At 47.2% G+C, this 18,414-nt stretch overlaps 1 protein-coding gene across 1 annotated transcript in view; it reads left to right on the top strand.

The window, feature by feature from the left end:
- LOC137377786 (sodium- and chloride-dependent neutral and basic amino acid transporter B(0+)-like) overlaps nt 1-18,414 on the top strand; it is a 111,040-nt gene that overhangs the window by 37,329 nt on the left and 55,297 nt on the right. The window contains exon 8 of the mRNA XM_068047845.1: nt 7,762-7,990. Within this exon, the coding sequence (XP_067903946.1) occupies nt 7,762-7,990 (229 nt within the window). The remainder of the gene's footprint in view (nt 1-7,761; nt 7,991-18,414) is intronic.

Raw genomic sequence — 18,414 nt, forward strand, 5'->3', positions numbered from 1 at the left:
TATATTGGCAGGTCCCTCTACTCCTGCACCCCGTTAGAATTTATCTTGCCTCTCCTCATTTTTCCGACTAAAATGAATCACTTCACACTTTTCTGCATTAAATTTCATCGCCACTTGTCCGTCCATTCCACTAGCCTGTCTATGCCCTCTTGAAGTTTATCACAGTTCCCAATACTTCAAAGCTTTGTGCTTCATACAAATTTTGAATTTTGCCCTACACACCCAAGTCTAAGTCATTAATGTATATCAATAAAAGCAGGGATGCCAATACCGACCCCTGGGGAGCCCCTCTATATACCTTCGTCAAGTCCAAAACAACCGTTCACCACTACTCTCTGTTTGATGGCTCTCAGCCAATTTCATATCCATGCAGTTACTGTCCCGTTTAATCCAGAGACTCAAAAGTTTCATGCATGGAAGGAACTGTGATAAAATAAACAATGAAATGGAAGTAATATGAATTTAAAAGAAATCAACTGTTAAACAAAACCACAAAAACATAGAAACTTGTATGACAGTCAAAATAGAGATGGTGGTTGGAGGGTAAGATGGTGGTTGGAGGATGAGATGGTGGTCGGAGGGTAAGATGGTGATCGGAGGGGGAGATGTGGTTGGGGGGATGCGATGTGGGTCAGAGGGTGAAGATGGTGGTCAGAGGTTGAGATTGTGGTTTGAGGATGAGATGGTGGTCGGAGGGTAAGATGATGGTTGGAGGGTGAAATGGTGGTTGGGGTGAGATGGTGGTCGGAGGTGAGACGGTGGTTGGAAGGTGAGATGGTGGTCGGAGGGTGAGATGGTGATGAGAGGGTGAGATGGTGGTCAGAGGGGAGATGGTCGGAGGTGAGACGGTGGTTGGAAGGTGAGATGGTGGTCAGAGGTTAAGATGGTGATCGGAGGGGGAGATGGTGGTTGGAGGGCGAAGATGGTGGTTGGAGGGGAAATGGTGGTCGGAAGGTGAGATGGTGGTCTGGGTAGAGATGGTGGTCGGAGGGTTAGTTGGTGGTTGGAGAGGAGATGGTGGTTGAAGGGTGTAGATGGTGATCGGGGAGGAGATGATATTCGGGGAGGAGATGGTGGTGGGAGGGTGAGATGGTGGTCGGTGCGTGAGATAGTGGTCGGTGGGTGAGATAGTGTTCTGATGGTGTGATGCTGGTCGGAGAGTGAGAAGGTGATTGGAGGGGAGATGTTGATCGGTGGGTGAGATAGTGGTCGGAGGGTGAGATGGTGTTTGGAGGGTGGTATGGTTGTTGGAAGGTGAGATAGTGGTCGGAGGGTGAGATAGTGGTCTGATGGTGTGATGCTGGTCGGAGGCTGAGAAGGTGATTGGAGGGTGGTATGGTGGTTGGAAGGTGAGATAGTAGTCGGAGGGTGAGCTGGTGGTCAGAGGATGAGCTGGTGGTCGGAGGGTGAGATTGTGGTCGAGGGGTGAGATGGTAGTTGGAGGTCGAGATGATGGTCGGAGGGTGAGATAGTGGTCAGAGGGTGAGATAGTGGCCGGAGGGTGAGATGGTGGTTGGAGGGTGGTATGGTTGTTGGAAGGTGAGATGGTGGTCGGAGGGTGAACTGGTGGCTGGAGGGTGAGATGGTGGTCGAGGGGTGAGATGGTAGTTGGAGGGCAAGATGATGGTCAGAGGGTGAGATGGTGGTTGGAGGGCGAGATGATGGTCGGAGGGTGAGATGGTGGTCAGAGGGGAACATGTTGGTGGAGGGCGAGTTGGTGGTCGGAAGGTGTGATGCTGGTGAGAGGGTGAGTGGTTGTCGGAGTGTCTGATGGTGGTCAGAGGGTGAGATGGTGGTCGGAGGGGAGATGTTGATTGTTGGGTGAGATGGTGGTCGGAGGGTCAGATGGTGGTCGGAGGGAATCTGTTGATCGGTGGGTGAGATGGTGTTCAGGGGAAGATAATAGTCGGAATGTTAGATGGTGGTCTGGGGAAATGGTGGTCGGAAGGTGAGATGGTGGTCAGTGGGTGAGATGGTGGTCTGGGTAGAGATGGTGGTTGCAGGGTTAGATGCTAGTCAGAGGGGAGATGTTTGTTGGAGTGTGTAGATGGTGGTGGGAGGGGAGATGGTGGTCAGTTGGTGAGATGGTGCTAAGGGGAGGAGATAGTATTTGGGGAGGAGATGGTGGTGAGAGGGTGAGATGGTGCTAAGGGGAGGAGATAGTATTTGGGGAGGAGATGGTGGTGAGAGGGTGAGATGGTGCTAAGGGGAGGAGATAGTATTTGGGGAAGAGATGGTGGTGAGAGGGTGAGATGGTGTCGGGGGTGGGGGGGAGAGATGTTGGTCGGAGGGTGTGATGTTGGTCAGAGGGTGAGAAGGTGGTCGCAGGGTGAGATGGTGGTTGGGGGATGAGATGGTGGTCGGGGAGTGAGATGGTGCTCGAGGGGTGAGATGGTGGTCGGAGGGTAAGATGGTGGTCGGAGGATGTGATGGTGGTCAGTGGGTGAGATGGTGGTCGGAGCGTGTGATTGTGGTCGGAGAGTGAGATGGTGGTCGCTGGGTGAGATAATGGTCGGCGTGTGAGATGGTGATCGAAGGGGAGATGGTGGTTGGAGGGTGAGATGGTGGTTGGACGATGAGATGGTGGACGGTGGATGAGATTGTTGTCGATGGGTGAGATGGTGGTCAGGGGGGAGATGGTAGTGGGAGAGTGAGATGGTGATTGGAAGGTGATTTGATGGTCGGTGGATGAGATTGTTGTCGGTGGGTGAGATGGCGGTTGGATGGTTCGATGTTGGTCAATGGGTGAGATGGTAGTCGGGGGCGAGATGATGGTGGCGGGTTAGATGGTGGTCGGAGGGGAGATGGTGATTGGAGGTTGTAGATGGTGGTCAGGGGTGTGAGATGGTGGTCGGAAGGTGATGTTGGGCGGAGGGTGCGGTACTGGTAGGTGGGTGAGATGGTGATCAGTGGGTGAGATGCTGGTCGGAGGATGAGATGGTGGTTGGAAGGTGAGATGGTGGTCGGAGGGTGTGAATGTGGTGGCAGGGTGAGGTGGTTGTCGGAGGGTGAAATGGTGGTCGGTGGGTGAGATGCTGGTCAGAGGGTGATATGGTGTTCGGCGGATGAGATCGTGGGGGAGGGGAGGTGTGAGATGGCGGTCGGATGGTGTGATGGTGGTGCGGGGCTGAGATGCTAGTCAGAGGGTGATATTGTGGTTGCAGGGTGTGATGGTCATCGAGGGATGAGATGGTGGTCGGAGAGTGAGATGGTGGCTGGAGGTGAGATGGTGGTCAGATTGTGAGATGTTGGTCGGAGAAGATGGTGGCCAGAGGGATGAGATGATGGTCGGGGGCTGAAATGGTGGTCAGAGGGGCGATGATCATCAGAGGGTGAGATTATGGTCACAGGGTAAGATGGTGGTTGGAGGGGAGATGGTGGTTAGAAGATTAGATGGTGGTCTGAGGGGATATGGTGGTTGGAGGGTGTAGATGGTGGTCAGAGTGGAGATGGTGGTTGGTGGTTTTGATGGTGGTTGGAGGGGAGATGGAGGTTGGAAGGTGTAGATTGTGGTGAGGGGAAGAAATGTTGGTCGGAGGGGAGTTGGTGTTGGGAAGGTGAGATGGTGGTCGTTGGGGGGGAGCGGGGAATATGGTGGTCAGAGGATGAGATGGTGGTCGGATGGTGAGTGGGTGGTCGGTGGTTGAGATGCTGGTCGGTGGGATAGATGGTGATTTGGGGAGATGGTGGTCGGAGGGTGAGTGGGAGGTCAGTTGGTGAGATGCAGTTTGGTGGGTTAGATGGTGATTTGGGGAGATGTTGGTCGGAGGGTGAGTGGGTGGTCGGTGGGTGAAATTCTGGTCAGTGGGTTAGATGGTGATTTGGGAAGATGGTGGTCGGGGGGTGAGATGGTGGTCGGAAGGTGACATGGTGGTTGGAGGATATTGATGGTGGTCAGAGGAGGAGATGGTGGTCGGAGGTTGAGATTGTGTTTTGAGGATGAGATGGTGGTCGGAGGGTAAGATGATGGTCGGAGGGTGAAATGGTGGTTGGGGTGAGATGGTGGTCGGAGGTGAGACGGTGGTTGGAAGGTGAGATGGTGGTCGGAGGGTGAGATGGTGGTGAGAGGGTGAGATGGTGGTCAGAGGGGAGATGGTCGGAGGTGAGACGGTGGTTGGAAGGTGAGATGGTGGTCGGAGGTTAAGATGGTGATCGGAGGGGGAGATGGTGGTTGGAGGGCGAAGATGGTGGTTGGAGGGGAAATGGTGGTCGGAAGGTGAGATGGTGGTCTGGGTAGAGATGGTGGTCGGAGGGTTAGTTGGTGGTTGGAGAGGAGATGGTGGTTGAAGGGTGTAGATGGTGATCGGGGAGGAGATGATATTCGGGGAGGAGATGGTGGTGGGAGGGTGAGATGGTGGTCGGTGCGTGAGATAGTGGTCGGTGGGTGAGATAGTGTTCTGATGGTGTGATGCTGGTCGGAGAGTGAGAAGGTGATTGGAGGGGAGATGTTGATCGGTGGGTGAGATAGTGGTCGGAGGGTGAGATGGTGTTTGGAGGGTGGTATGGTTGTTGGAAGGTGAGATAGTGGTCGGAGGGTGAGATAGTGGTCTGATGGTGTGATGCTGGTCGGAGGCTGAGAAGGTGATTGGAGGGTGGTATGGTGGTTGGAAGGTGAGATAGTAGTCGGAGGGTGAGCTGGTGGTCAGAGGATGAGCTGGTGGTCGGAGGGTGAGATTGTGGTCGAGGGGTGAGATGGTAGTTGGAGGTCGAGATGATGGTCGGAGGGTGAGATAGTGGTCAGAGGGTGAGATAGTGGCCGGAGGGTGAGATGGTGGTTGGAGGGTGGTATGGTTGTTGGAAGGTGAGATGGTGGTCGGAGGGTGAACTGGTGGCTGGAGGGTGAGATGGTGGTCGAGGGGTGAGATGGTAGTTGGAGGGCAAGATGATGGTCAGAGGGTGAGATGGTGGTTGGAGGGCGAGATGATGGTCGGAGGGTGAGATGGTGGTCAGAGGGGAACATGTTGGTGGAGGGCGAGTTGGTGGTCGGAAGGTGTGATGCTGGTGAGAGGGTGAGTGGTTGTCGGAGTGTCTGATGGTGGTCAGAGGGTGAGATGGTGGTCGGAGGGGAGATGTTGATTGTTGGGTGAGATGGTGGTCGGAGGGTCAGATGGTGGTCGGAGGGAATCTGTTGATCGGTGGGTGAGATGGTGTTCAGGGGAAGATAATAGTCGGAATGTTAGATGGTGGTCTGGGGAAATGGTGGTCGGAAGGTGAGATGGTGGTCAGTGGGTGAGATGGTGGTCTGGGTAGAGATGGTGGTTGCAGGGTTAGATGCTAGTCAGAGGGGAGATGTTTGTTGGAGTGTGTAGATGGTGGTGGGAGGGGAGATGGTGGTCAGTGGGTGAGATGGTGCTAAGGGGAGGAGATAGTATTTGGGGAGGAGATGGTGGTGAGAGGGTGAGATGGTGCTAAGGGGAGGAGATAGTATTTGGGGAAGAGATGGTGGTGAGAGGGTGAGATGGTGTCGGGGGTGGGGGGGAGAGATGTTGGTCGGAGGGTGTGATGTTGGTCAGAGGGTGAGAAGGTGGTCGCAGGGTGAGATGGTGGTTGGGGGATGAGATGGTGGTCGGGGAGTGAGATGGTGCTCGAGGGGTGAGATGGTGGTCGGAGGGTAAGATGGTGGTCGGAGGATGTGATGGTGGTCAGTGGGTGAGATGGTGGTCGGAGCGTGTGATTGTGGTCGGAGAGTGAGATGGTGGTCGCTGGGTGAGATAATGGTCGGCGTGTGAGATGGTGATCGAAGGGGAGATGGTGGTTGGAGGGTGAGATGGTGGTTGGACGATGAGATGGTGGACGGTGGATGAGATTGTTGTCGATGGGTGAGATGGTGGTCAGGGGGGAGATGGTAGTGGGAGAGTGAGATGGTGATTGGAAGGTGATTTGATGGTCGGTGGATGAGATTGTTGTCGGTGGGTGAGATGGTGGTTGGATGGTTCGATGTTGGTCAATGGGTGAGATGGTAGTCGGGGGCGAGATGATGGTGGCGGGTTAGATGGTGGTCGGAGGGGAGATGGTGATTGGAGGTTGTAGATGGTGGTCAGGGGTGTGAGATGGTGGTCGGAAGGTGATGTTGGGCGGAGGGTGCGGTACTGGTAGGTGGGTGAGATGGTGATCAGTGGGTGAGATGCTGGTCGGAGGATGAGATGGTGGTTGGAAGGTGAGATGGTGGTCGGAGGGTGTGAATGTGGTGGCAGGGTGAGGTGGTTGTCGGAGGGTGAAATGGTGGTCGGTGGGTGAGATGCTGGTCAGAGGGTGATATGGTGTTCGGCGGATGAGATCGTGGGGGAGGGGAGGTGTGAGATGGCGGTCGGATGGTGTGATGGTGGTGCGGGGCTGAGATGCTAGTCAGAGGGTGATATTGTGGTTGCAGGGTGTGATGGTCATCGAGGGATGAGATGGTGGTCGGAGAGTGAGATGGTGGCTGGAGGTGAGATGGTGGTCAGATTGTGAGATGTTGGTCGGAGAGAAGATGGTGGCCAGAGGGATGAGATGATGGTCGGGGGGTGAAATGGTGGTCAGAGGGGCGATGATCATCAGAGGGTGAGATTATGGTCACAGGGTAAGATGGTGGTTGGAGGGGAGATGGTGGTTAGAAGATTAGATGGTGGTCTGAGGGGATATGGTGGTTGGAGGGTGTAGATGGTGGTCAGAGTGGAGATGGTGGTTGGTGGTTTTGATGGTGGTTGGAGGGGAGATGGAGGTTGGAAGGTGTAGATTGTGGTGAGGGGAAGAAATGTTGGTCGGAGGGGAGTTGGTGTTGGGAAGGTGAGATGGTGGTCGTTGGGGGGGAGCGGGGAATATGGTGGTCAGAGGATGAGATGGTGGTCGGATGGTGAGTGGGTGGTCGGTGGTTGAGATGCTGGTCGGTGGGATAGATGGTGATTTGGGGAGATGGTGGTCGGAGGGTGAGTGGGAGGTCAGTTGGTGAGATGCAGTTTGGTGGGTTAGATGGTGATTTGGGGAGATGTTGGTCGGAGGGTGAGTGGGTGGTCGGTGGGTGAAATGCTGGTCAGTGGGTTAGATGGTGATTTGGGAAGATGGTGGTCGGGGGGTGAGATGGTGGTCGGAAGGTGACATGGTGGTTGGAGGATATTGATGGTGGTCAGAGGAGGAGATGGTGGTCGGAGAGGAGATGGTGGTCGATGGTGAGATGTTGGTCGATGGGTGAGATGTTGGTCGGAAGGTGTGATGGTGATCGGAGGGTGAGATGGTGGTTGGATGTGTGATGTTGGTCACAGGGTGAGAAGGTGATCAAGGGGTGAAATGGTGGCTGGAGGTTGTAGATGGCGGTCGGGGGGCTGAAGTGTGATGGTGGTCGGAGGGGAGATGGTGGTCGGTGGGTGAGATGGTGGTCGGGGGGGAAGATGGTGGTTGGAGGCTGTAGATGGCGGTCGTGGGGGGTGATGATGGTGGTTGGATGGTGTGATGGTGGTTGGAGGGTGAGTTGGTGGCCGGAGGGTGAGATCGTGGCCGAAGGGTGAGATGGTGGTCGATGGCTGAGATGGTGGTCGGATGGTGAGATCATGGTCGGAGGGTGAGATGGTGATCGATGGGTGAGATGGTGGTCGATTGGTGAGATGGTGGTCGGATTGTGAGATGGTGGTCGTGGAGCAGATGGTGATAGGGTGGGTCTAATGATATTGTGGTTGGGGGTGGGGAGGACTCGGCTATTATGGAACTAGAAGCAGATAAGCTTACCACAGCTGCCAGAGTTCATGTAAAATCTGACACTCCTGACTAATTCTACTTTCGAATTACCAGGTCTGGAAAGATGCTGCAACGCAAATTTTCTATTCTCTTGGAGTGAGTTGGGGCACTTTAATAACACTGTCATCCTACAACAAATTCCACAACAACTGTTACACAGATACCATCATTGTCTGTGTTGTTAATTGTGCTACGAGTGTGTTTGCTGGATTTGCCATCTTCTCCATCCTTGGACACATGGCTCATGTACAAGACAAGCCTGTTTCAGAGGTTGCACAATCAGGTAAACCAGAACTGATAAAATAAATCAACCAGGGTCACACAACCTTAACCATCTCTCTGAAATCAATCATCTGTTAGATATGAAATTACAATGCTCCAGTGTATGGACACAGTAATTAATAATCAATACTTGGATCCACAGCGGGAATTCTGGTGGAAAATGTTATTCAGCGTCTGAAAAACCATACAATTTAATGGTGGTTGGATGCTGGAAAAGGTCTAATAAACAACCCATGCTGTGAGATGCCCCACTCCAGCAGGATTTATCTCAATATAATGCTCATGATTTGCATTGTTATATAGTTATGGTGAATTACATTACCTCCTCATTGATGTTCTACTATTTTGATTGTGTAATTCAACATCCTATTAGTCTCATTGATTGCTGCTTTTTGTTGCTTGGACATATTCAGCATTTAGAGTTATAGAGAGATACATCACTGAAACAGGCCCTTTGGTCCACTGAGTCTGTGCCAACCATTAACCACTCATTTATACCAATCCTACATTAATCCCATATTCCCTACCACATCCTCACAATTCTCCTACCACCTACCTACACTAGGGGCAATTTACAATGGCCAATTTACCTATCAACCTGCAAGTTTTTGGCTGTGGGAGGAAACCAGAGTACTCGGCAGAAACCCACGTGCTCACAGGGAGACCTTGCAAACTCTGCAAAGGCAGCACTCAGAACTGCACCTGGGTTACTGGAGCTGTGAGGCTGCAGTGCTAACCACTGTGCCACTGTGCCACCATTTAGTCTATTAATATTTTCACTGGGTCAGCCAGATGGTAACACTCCAAAGGTTGTAGAGGAATATTGTCCCTGTTCCCGATCCTGATCCAGTCAGTACCATGCTGAGGCCAGCAGACTACTGAGCAGTGATCGGGCCCGCCTGTTTTGGGCATTAGGCTCTTTAATATTCAAATTGAGGTGTTATGATGCAGAAAGGACCCAACTGCCATTTTGGAAAACAACTGGGCGAAGTGTTCATGGTGCAGCTCATCCTAGATTACCTGGTGGTTTAGCCAAAGATGACCAAAGATGGTGAGTTTAACCCCCAAGAATGAGTGGGTTTGAGTTGGGTGAAAAGTTTCAAACCCAATCAACCCACCCTCTACCAGTTTTACAGGAGGTGAGTTGGAGGGAGTGACCAATCCATTCTTAGGAAGTGGGTCAGTCAGTAAGTACCAGTGCTGCTCCCCTCTCTGCTGGTGTTGGTGGTGGTCACATTGGTCCATGTCCAAGGTCCAATCTTTGGCAATTATAGTGCCACTCATCCTGATGTAATTGAGAAAACCTCCAAAGTGTAGAAAGTAACCTTCAGTAAAAGTATTGTGAACAAACACTTTCCCACTCACAGTTAAGAAAGTAGCTGTAAGTACAGAGTATTTATTTCACTATTTATTCAGCCCCTCAGTTGCCACTGTGCTCTCACCTTGCCTTCCCTGGCAACTTTCAGGAAGCCCAGGAAACCCGTGGACCCAACATTAAACTTAAACCACTTGAACGGAGTGATTAACATACTTTAATTGGCAACTGGCCTCTCCCAAGTGGTTTGTGGCATACAGTCTAACACAGAGGAGTGAAAGGCAGAAGTCAACAGGTTGGAGCTGATTTCCTGCCGTGCTGTCACTGTCCCCTGATTTAACCCCCTCTCACCTGTACCCAAAGCCATGCACATGTTAAAATTCCACTCATAGTTGGGTTTTCACCTGAAGACTCGTACTTCACAAGTGAACAAGAGCAACACAGTGGTAGTATGGACAGCTGTGGGGAGTACATAGAATTATATAGAATATACAGCATTGAACAGGCCATTTGGCCCAACTAGTCTGTGTTGGTGCTTTTACTCCACACTCCCATTCTATCAAACTCCATCTCTGCATTTCAACATATGCTTCTATTCCCTTTTCTCTCATGTACTTATCTTGTTTTCTTTTGAAAGTATCTGAGATATTTGCCTCAATTACTTTTTGTGGTAACAAGTTCCACATTATATCAACTCGCTGAGTAAAATAATTTCTCTTTATTTCTGTATTGGATTTGTTTGTAACCATCTTGAACTTATGGCTCTGAGTTTTGGATTCTCTCCACATTTACTCTGCCCAACTCATTCATAATTTTTAAAGACCACTATGTCTTCTCTTGTCGAAAGTAAAAAAACAACCTGTTCTATCTTTCCCTACAGCTATAATCTCTCAGTTCTGGCACAATTCTTGTAAATCTTTTTTTCTCCAATGTTTCTGTCCTTTTTAGAATCTGGACACCAGCACTGTGCGTAACACTAAGACCTAGCCAGGGTCCTGTACATGTTAAATATGACTTCACTACTTTTGAATTCTGTGCTCCTAGAAATAAATCCCAATGATTTATTAGCATTTTGAATACTTTGCTGACCAGTGATGCTGCTTTTAATGATTGGTTCACCTGTATCACTAGATCCCTTTGCTCTTCGCCATTCAGTTTATTTTTTCTAAGGTGTAGGTGATGGTTCTGCTTTTCTTACCAAAGTGCATCATCTCACATTTATCTATGTTAAAATTCATTTGTCACTTAACTGCCCAGTCTGAAAGTTTTCTAATGTCTTCTTGTATGATATTGTATTCTTCCTCAGTGTGAGCTATATCCCCCAGTTTGGTATCACCTGCAAATTTTGAGTTAATTGTTCCGAAGTCCAAATCATTAATGTAAATTATGAATGACAGTGGTCCCAGCACTGATCCTTCTGGAAAACTGCTTTCTATCTTCCTCCCATCTGAATAATTACCCTGTACAACGACTCTCTGCTTTCTATTTTTAAGTAATTTGATATTCATTCAGCTATTTGTCCCTTGACTCCACATGTCCTAATCTTTGATATAAGCCTACCCCATGTGATACCTTATCGAAGGCGTTTGAAAATTCAATTGGATGACATATACTGCATTGCCCTTGTCTACTTTTTTCCATGACCCCTTCAAAGAATTCTGTCAGGATAGTTAAGCATGACTTAGGCTTTCGGAATCCATGTTGACTATTTTTTTAAATTCTATTTTATGTCTCCAGCTGCTCGTCTATGACTTTTTTTGTATCAATTTCAGAATCTTTCCAACCACTGACATTAAGTTGACTGGTCCATAGTTTCCCGGTTTTGTTTTCTCTCCCTTTTTGTATGTAGGAAGAACATTAGCTGTTCACCACTCCTCTGGCATGGCCCCCTCTTCTAAGAAACTTCTGTATCTATAAATTAATGACTCTGTTATATCCTCCCTAGACTCATTCCATATGCATGGGTGTATACCATCCAGACCTGCAGTTTCATCCTCTCGCAGTTTTGCTAGTTTACCAGTTATATTTTTCCCTTTCTGTCCCAAATGGATTCATATTGTCTTTAAGCTCATCTTCTAGTGAACTGTCTATTTTGATAGGAAAGGAAGAAAAGAGGGAGGGATGGCAGTATTGATTGAGCAGAGCATTGCAGTGCTGGAGAGAGAGGCTATCCCTGAGCAGTCATGAATGGAATCTATTTGGCTAGAACTAAGGAACAAAAAAGGTGCAATTACATTGCTCACTGTAGTCTGTAGGCCACCAACTAGTGGAAAGGATGAAGAGGAACTAAATTGCAAGGAAATTGCAGAGAGATGCATGAATTAGAGAATTTAATTATCCAAATATAGACTGGGATAGTAGAAGTGTAAAGGGCAGAGAGGAGTAAGAGTTTCTAGAGTATGTTCAGGAAAATTTTCTACAGCAATATGTTTCCAGTGCAATGCGAATAGGACGCACTGTTAAACCTGCTTCTTGGGAATCAGGTGAGCCAAGTAGATCAAATATCAGTAGGAGAACATTTAGGGGGCAGTGATCATGGTATCATAAGGTTTATGTTAGTCATTGAAAAGGACAAAGAATAACTTAGAAAAAGAATAATTAACTGGGGGAAAGCCAATTTCATCGGGGAATGACTTTAATGGATCTGGTCTGAATAAATTGGGATCAAAGGTTGGAGGAAAAAACTGTCGCTGAACAATGGGCTACCTTCAAAGAAGATATAGTTTGGGCATTTTCAGGGGTATATTCCCTTGAAGGGGAAATGTAGGGCAAATAAATCCAGAGCTCTTGGTGGTTTGACAACTCTTATTCAGGGAGTTTGCATCTCATCTGTTACTGTTTTTTCCGAAATTTCTCCCTCTCTGCATTTAGTTTCTGTTGCCCTACCTTCAGCCTGCTCACATACTCTGTTGCTTTTTCAGAATGACCACTTTTGAGACCTTGTCATTCTTGGAAAGTTACAGCACCTCATCTCAAAGAGCCAAAGACAATGCTTCAACTCATTCCTCCTCTGCCTCTTCAGGACAGTGCTGTCCTTTGCCTCTCCTCATCCTCCACATCCGAAGGCCTGGGACTCAAGATTGAGGACCTGTTGGGCAAGGAGTACTTGGCTTCATGGAGGTACCTGTCTGTTCTGGCTTGTTGTGGTGCTGGCAGTTCTCTAGAGAGCAGAAGTGAGGGCATGGCATAGTTGTGCTGTTGCTGGATTTCCAAACTGCACCGTTTGATGCTGACCAGTGTCTGCAAACGAGTGCCGGTCCATGGAGATGTCCCTTTGGCAGTGCTCCCCACTGCCAGCCTTTGCTTCTCGATGCTTACAACGTCAGTCTCTTCTTCTGAGTAGCTGGAGCACGAGCAAACACTGCCTGTTGACAAAGAACTTTCACCATCTGATTTTGGACCTTCACTCTCTTGGTGTGATCTCTCTGAGAAGGGTCTGATACTCTCCAAACCAGAACGACTGAAATCCTGAAAGGAATGAGATTCAATCTCAGACATCAAGGGGCTGGACACATGGAGTGCATCCTCTCTGAGGTGCAGTACAGCATCGCCTTTGGAGCCTCCCATGGCATTGACCCAGTCTGGGTCCATTTGTTATAATCGCTCGACTGACTCAATATGGATACCATTGTTCTCTTCTGCTGTAATGGGTAGCTTGGTGATCTTGTGGATTGTCACAATGTTGAGGTCCCTACACATTGGGAGTCCTGCCACTGCTGGTCCGCTCATGTCTACCAGGTAGAATATTTGTGGTTTCCATGATGACTTCCTATAGCTGCATTGCATTGTTAGTGTGCTACTGCAAGGGATAAGTGACCTATTGTGTGCAGATAACTTGGCAATTGTCAGTTGTATTATTGATTTCCAATGACTCTGGTACATAGCCTTCAGGATACGGACTGGTAGGATAATTCCACTCGTGCAGGTGTCAATCTTAACCCTGAGTGTATGTTTGCCAGCTTGCTTTGGGCACATGATGCGAATAGAGCAAAAGCTTCCAGTTGTTTGACTCCATCAAAAAAAATGTGTCAGGTTCACAATGTGGAATGCCTGTTCGTCTTTGAGCTGGTAATTGTTCCACTCTGAGTTTTATCTCAGGTCTGTTTCACCGTGGATTTAGTATATCAGCTCGTGTTTGAGAAAGTCTCTGGATCTCTCCTTGCTGCTGTTACCCTGTTGTTGCACCTGTCGGTCTGTTTGTTTGTGTCCTGCTGTGACTTCTGGCTGCATCTTTGGAGCCAGATTTCTTACATAGGCTGGCCCAGTGTCCTATTGCACTGCACACCTTGCACAGGTTTCAAAATACAGGACAACTTCACGGTGAGTGGGACAAACCACACTTAACAAATATCTTGCTTGCTCTTTTCAGCCTGGTTACGGTGCCAATACTGTTGACTGCACCTAGTGCTTGCATATGCTGTTGTCCAGCTACAATGGCTTTATATTCCCTGCCATCTTCGAGCAGCACATCAATGCTGTGACCTTTTTCCCCAAGAGATCTTTTTGAAATGCTTCAACAGGTGTTGAGACAATTACCAGCTCCATTAGTCACTGTGACAGCTCAGTTTCTGAGAAGTCGCATTTGTTGCCCTTACTACGCCATCTACTGATGAACTGATCTATTGATTCCTGTAGCTAATGTCTGTGGAACATCAATTCCAAGGTGGAGAATTCTATAGTTCACTCTTAACTGGAGCTGATCTTCTAGCATTTTCCATATCTTTGTGGGATCTTTCTGGTCCCCTTCAGATAAGCCAGAGATTTGACTCTGTGTAACCCCTGATTTCCAAGTGCTATTAGTAATTTTACTGCCTGCTTCTCTGGTTTTACAATAACCTCATCTGTGAAGCAAAACTGCGTACTTTGTTTCAAAAGTTTGAACTCAGATAGGTTATCAATGGCCTTCCTTTTCATGTTGGGAGCATTGGTGTCCATGTTTCTACTGTTCTTTCTGCTTTCTGCTTTATATTTAACTTTGTTCAGCTCTGAGAGTGCCTCCAGCACTGTTTATGTTAACTTTTCTATTTGTGACCTGAAACTGCCTTTAAAACTTGTTTGATTCACTCTACGCTGTTTCCCCTTTAAGAAATTTTCTTTTATTTAAACTAGCAACTTGGATGGAAAGGAGCAGGTGTTTGAGAGTGCTCTCTGTTTATCTTGCTTTCAGCACTCTAGCTTGTATGTTTACATATCTGTTTAATAAGCGGTTTAATTGCTTTTTTTTGCTAGAGTTTGTTTATGTTCTTGATGCTCGAGTGGTTTAATTTATTTTACTGTGGCTGCGTGAATGGAAGCTCTTCTTGAGGCTCGAGTTGTTTACTGTTTCTTTAAAACCTTTGGCTGCAGTGTTTGGGGGTTCCTGTGCTTTTTGCAATTGGACACCTCCTGTAATGGCACCAACTTTGATCAGCCTGGAAGAGGGATCAGTTTTTTCACTGTCTCCCACAGAGCCTTTGACAACATTTGAATTTTGTTGGCACTTCAAAGCTTTTTTCAAAAAGTCTTCAGAGGCTTTTTTTTAACTGGGATTTCTAAACCTTTGGCACAGTGACTCACCTGATCACAGGAATTGATTGGCAGCCTGTCATTGAGTGCTCTGTTTTCTACAGGTGGAGAAACAATCTTTCTTTTGAACTTTCTCTCTTTTGGCTGTAGGAAGGTTGTTTTCACAGCTATCTGAGAGCCATAGAGAGATATAGCACTGAAACAGGCCCTTTAGCCCACCAAGTCTGTGCTGACCATCAACCACCCATTTATATTAATCCTACATTCCCTACCACCTACCTACACTATGTGCAATTTACCTAGCCACCTGCAAGTTGCTGGTTGTGGGATGAAATTAGAGCATCCCATGGAAACCCACCACAGCCACAGGGAGAACTTGCAAACTTCACACAGGCAGTACCCAGAAGCAAACCCAGGTCGCTGGAGCTGTGGTGCTAACCACTGCGCCACCCGATGGTTTAGCTGTGGTCTTCAAATGTAGATCTTGTGTTTTCACCACTGCTGCCTCCATATAATGAGTTCTTTATATGGTCATATGCACCATAAATGAGATGCATGGAGTCCAATTGGCTGAAGATCTCTAACAGCGTTCTAAACATCTTAAAGCATTTATACATACAGACAAAACTATTTACATAACCTTCATCTGGATGTTACAGTTAGAGTTAACCTGGCTTCTAGTCACATGACTACATACTGTTACTTAGCTCATTAGCATACTAAGATCTTAAAGGGACATCACACTTGAAGCAGTCATACAACAGCTGAGTGACAGGAAACAGGGAGTAGTTGATAATGGATGTTTTTTGAGCTGGAGGAATGTTTGTAGTGAAGTTCCTCAGTGGTCAGTGTTGGGACCCTTGCTCTTCCTGGTATACATTAATGACCTAGACCTTGGCATACAGGGCACAATTTCAAAATTTGCCAAGGATACAAACTTGGAAGCATTGTGAACTCTGAGGACGATAGTTTGGATCTTCAAAAGGAGGTAGACAAGTTGGTGGAATGGGTAGACAGGTGGCAGATGAAGTACAATGCAGAGAAATGTGAAGTGATTTATTTTAGTAGGAAGAACATGGAGAAATAATATGACATAAAGGGAACAACTCTAAAGTGGGTGTAGGAGCAGAGAGACCTGGGTCTATGTGTGAATAAGTCATTGAAGGTGGCAGGACAGGTTGAGAGAGTGGTTCATAAAGCATACAGTATCCTAGGTTTTATTAATAGGAGCATAGAGTACAAGAGCAAGGAAGTTATGTTTAACTTGTAAAAAACATTAGTTTGGCCACAGCTGGAGTATTGCATCCAGTTCTGGGCTCCACACTTTAGTAAAGGGGTGAAAGCGTTGGAGAGAGTGCAGAAAAGATTCACAAGAATGGTTTGAGGGATGAGGAACTTCAGTTATGAAAATAGGTTGGAGAAGTGGGACTGTTTTCTTATGAGAAGACAAGTCTGAGAGATGATTTGATAAAGATATTAAAATTCATGAAGAGTCTGGACAGAATAGATAGGGAAAAACTGTTCCCACTTGTGAAAGGATCAAGAATGAGAGGGCACAGATTTAAAGTAATTGGCAAAAGAAGCAAGAGTGACATGAGGAAGAACTTCATGCAGCGAGTGGTTAGGATCTGGAATGCACTGCCTGAGCTTGTGGTGGGAACAGGTTCAATTGAGGCATTCAAAAGGGAATTAGAGTGTTATCTGAAAAGGAAGAATATGCAGGGTTATGAGGAGAAGGCGGGGGAATGGCATTAGGTGACTTGCTCATTCGGAGAGCCGGTGCAGACATGATGGGCCAAATGGCCTCCATCTGTGGTGTAACAATTCTGTGATTGTTATCTTTAGTTAAACCTGAGTCAGAGTATCTATTCAAAACTTCAGTCATTACTCTCTCAGTATATCGTACTCGTTCTTTAGTGGCCCTATCTTATTTTAATTTCCATTTATTATTTATACGTCTGTAAAACACTTTATTATTGATTTTCATAATCCTTGATAATTTAATTTTGTAATTTATTTCTGTCTTCTTGATGTTCTAAGTTATTTGAATTCCCTTTTGTCCTCTTCTCCTTCAGTATCTAAGTACTTGCTGTGCATTTTTTTCTTTAGATTCAATTTTCCCATTGATTCTTTATTCATCCAAGGTGACCCACAATTAGATTTCTTGTTTTCGGATTTTAGTGGAATAAAATTCTCTTGGCCTATATTTATCAACATTTTAGTTGCTTCACTATTGATGACCAGTAGCTGCCAAGGCTCAAAGTTCTGGGGTTTCCTCTCCAACTTTCCACCATTCCTTTCTCCTTTAAGATGTGTTTTAGACCAACATCTTTGACAAAGCTTTTGGTCATCTGCCCGAATATCTCCTTCTGTGACTCAATGCCAGATTTTGTTTGATAATGTTTCTGTGACGTGCCTCAGGAAGTTTTATTATGTTACCGTTGCTATAAAAATGCAAGTTTTTGTTGCTATAGATTTTCAACTGTTTTATTTGTTTTTGTTTCTTTGTTTTTCAAGATTTTCTCCCAGTTTACCTTATTTATTTCAACCCTCCTTTTCTCATAATTTGCTCTTTTCCAATCTATTACCTTAGTCTTTGTCCTAATTATGTTACTCTCAATCCTAAACTTGAACCTTGCTCCGTTGTGATCACTACTACTGAGATGCTCTCTGACTCTTACTTCTCCTATCATTAACCATTAACCATTACAAGCTCCATCAGTGATTCTGTTCTTGTTAGACATCTTACACAGTAAGTGAGAAAGGAGTCCTGTATACACTATAAAACTCAATTCCCTTTTCTCCTTTTGCTACTTCTTTGTGCCAGTTTATTTGAGAGTTGTTGAATTCTGCCATGATTATTATTCTATATCACCCTATGGATTTGCTGACATATTTCTTCCTCCAATTCCCTTCCCTCCATGTGGGAGGCTGCAGCCCTCTCCAAGCTCTACTCAGCTGGACACTGTTGTGGTAACCAGGGATCCGACGATGAGAAGGATCACCACTGAGGAGCACCAACAAATGTGAGATGCATTATCAGACCTTCCACACTGGCTACAATTGTAGAGAGAATGGAGCAGTTTGCCTCAAGTGAGTCGGTGTTGCAGGGCATTACATTGATGTCTTCTTGCAGAGATAGAGTGGCTCACTCCATGGAGCACCAATCTTGGCAATCACTGAATCTCAGAAATCAGGTGAATCTGTGCCTGACTTGTCTGTAGATTCTGGATATCAACATGTCTGGAACCTCAAATAGGATGAAAGATACTTTAGCCTTGTATTTCCAGTAATTCATTGATCTGCACCAAGCTGCTCTCCATCAGAGCGGCAGCTCTGAAGTACAGCTAGCCCATGAGAGATATGGAAGTGGGGACTCCGCACAAAATGCTCCCATGTCTCATCTGTTTCCTCACTTCCTCAGCCAATATCCAACATGCTGCCTTCTCTCCTGATGGCCAAGTCTGCCGCTGCACAGGTATAGGTGGAGCAGTCTTTGGTGGGGCTCTCATGGGCTCCAAAACCCAGAGGTCAATGTCCAAGAGTATCTGGGCTATCAGAGCAGGGATCAGCAGCCTGTCTCGACCCCTGCTGAAGTCACAGGA

Source organism: Heterodontus francisci, chromosome 15, assembly GCF_036365525.1.
Source record: "Heterodontus francisci isolate sHetFra1 chromosome 15, sHetFra1.hap1, whole genome shotgun sequence".
NCBI classification, from domain to species: domain Eukaryota; kingdom Metazoa; phylum Chordata; class Chondrichthyes; order Heterodontiformes; family Heterodontidae; genus Heterodontus; species Heterodontus francisci.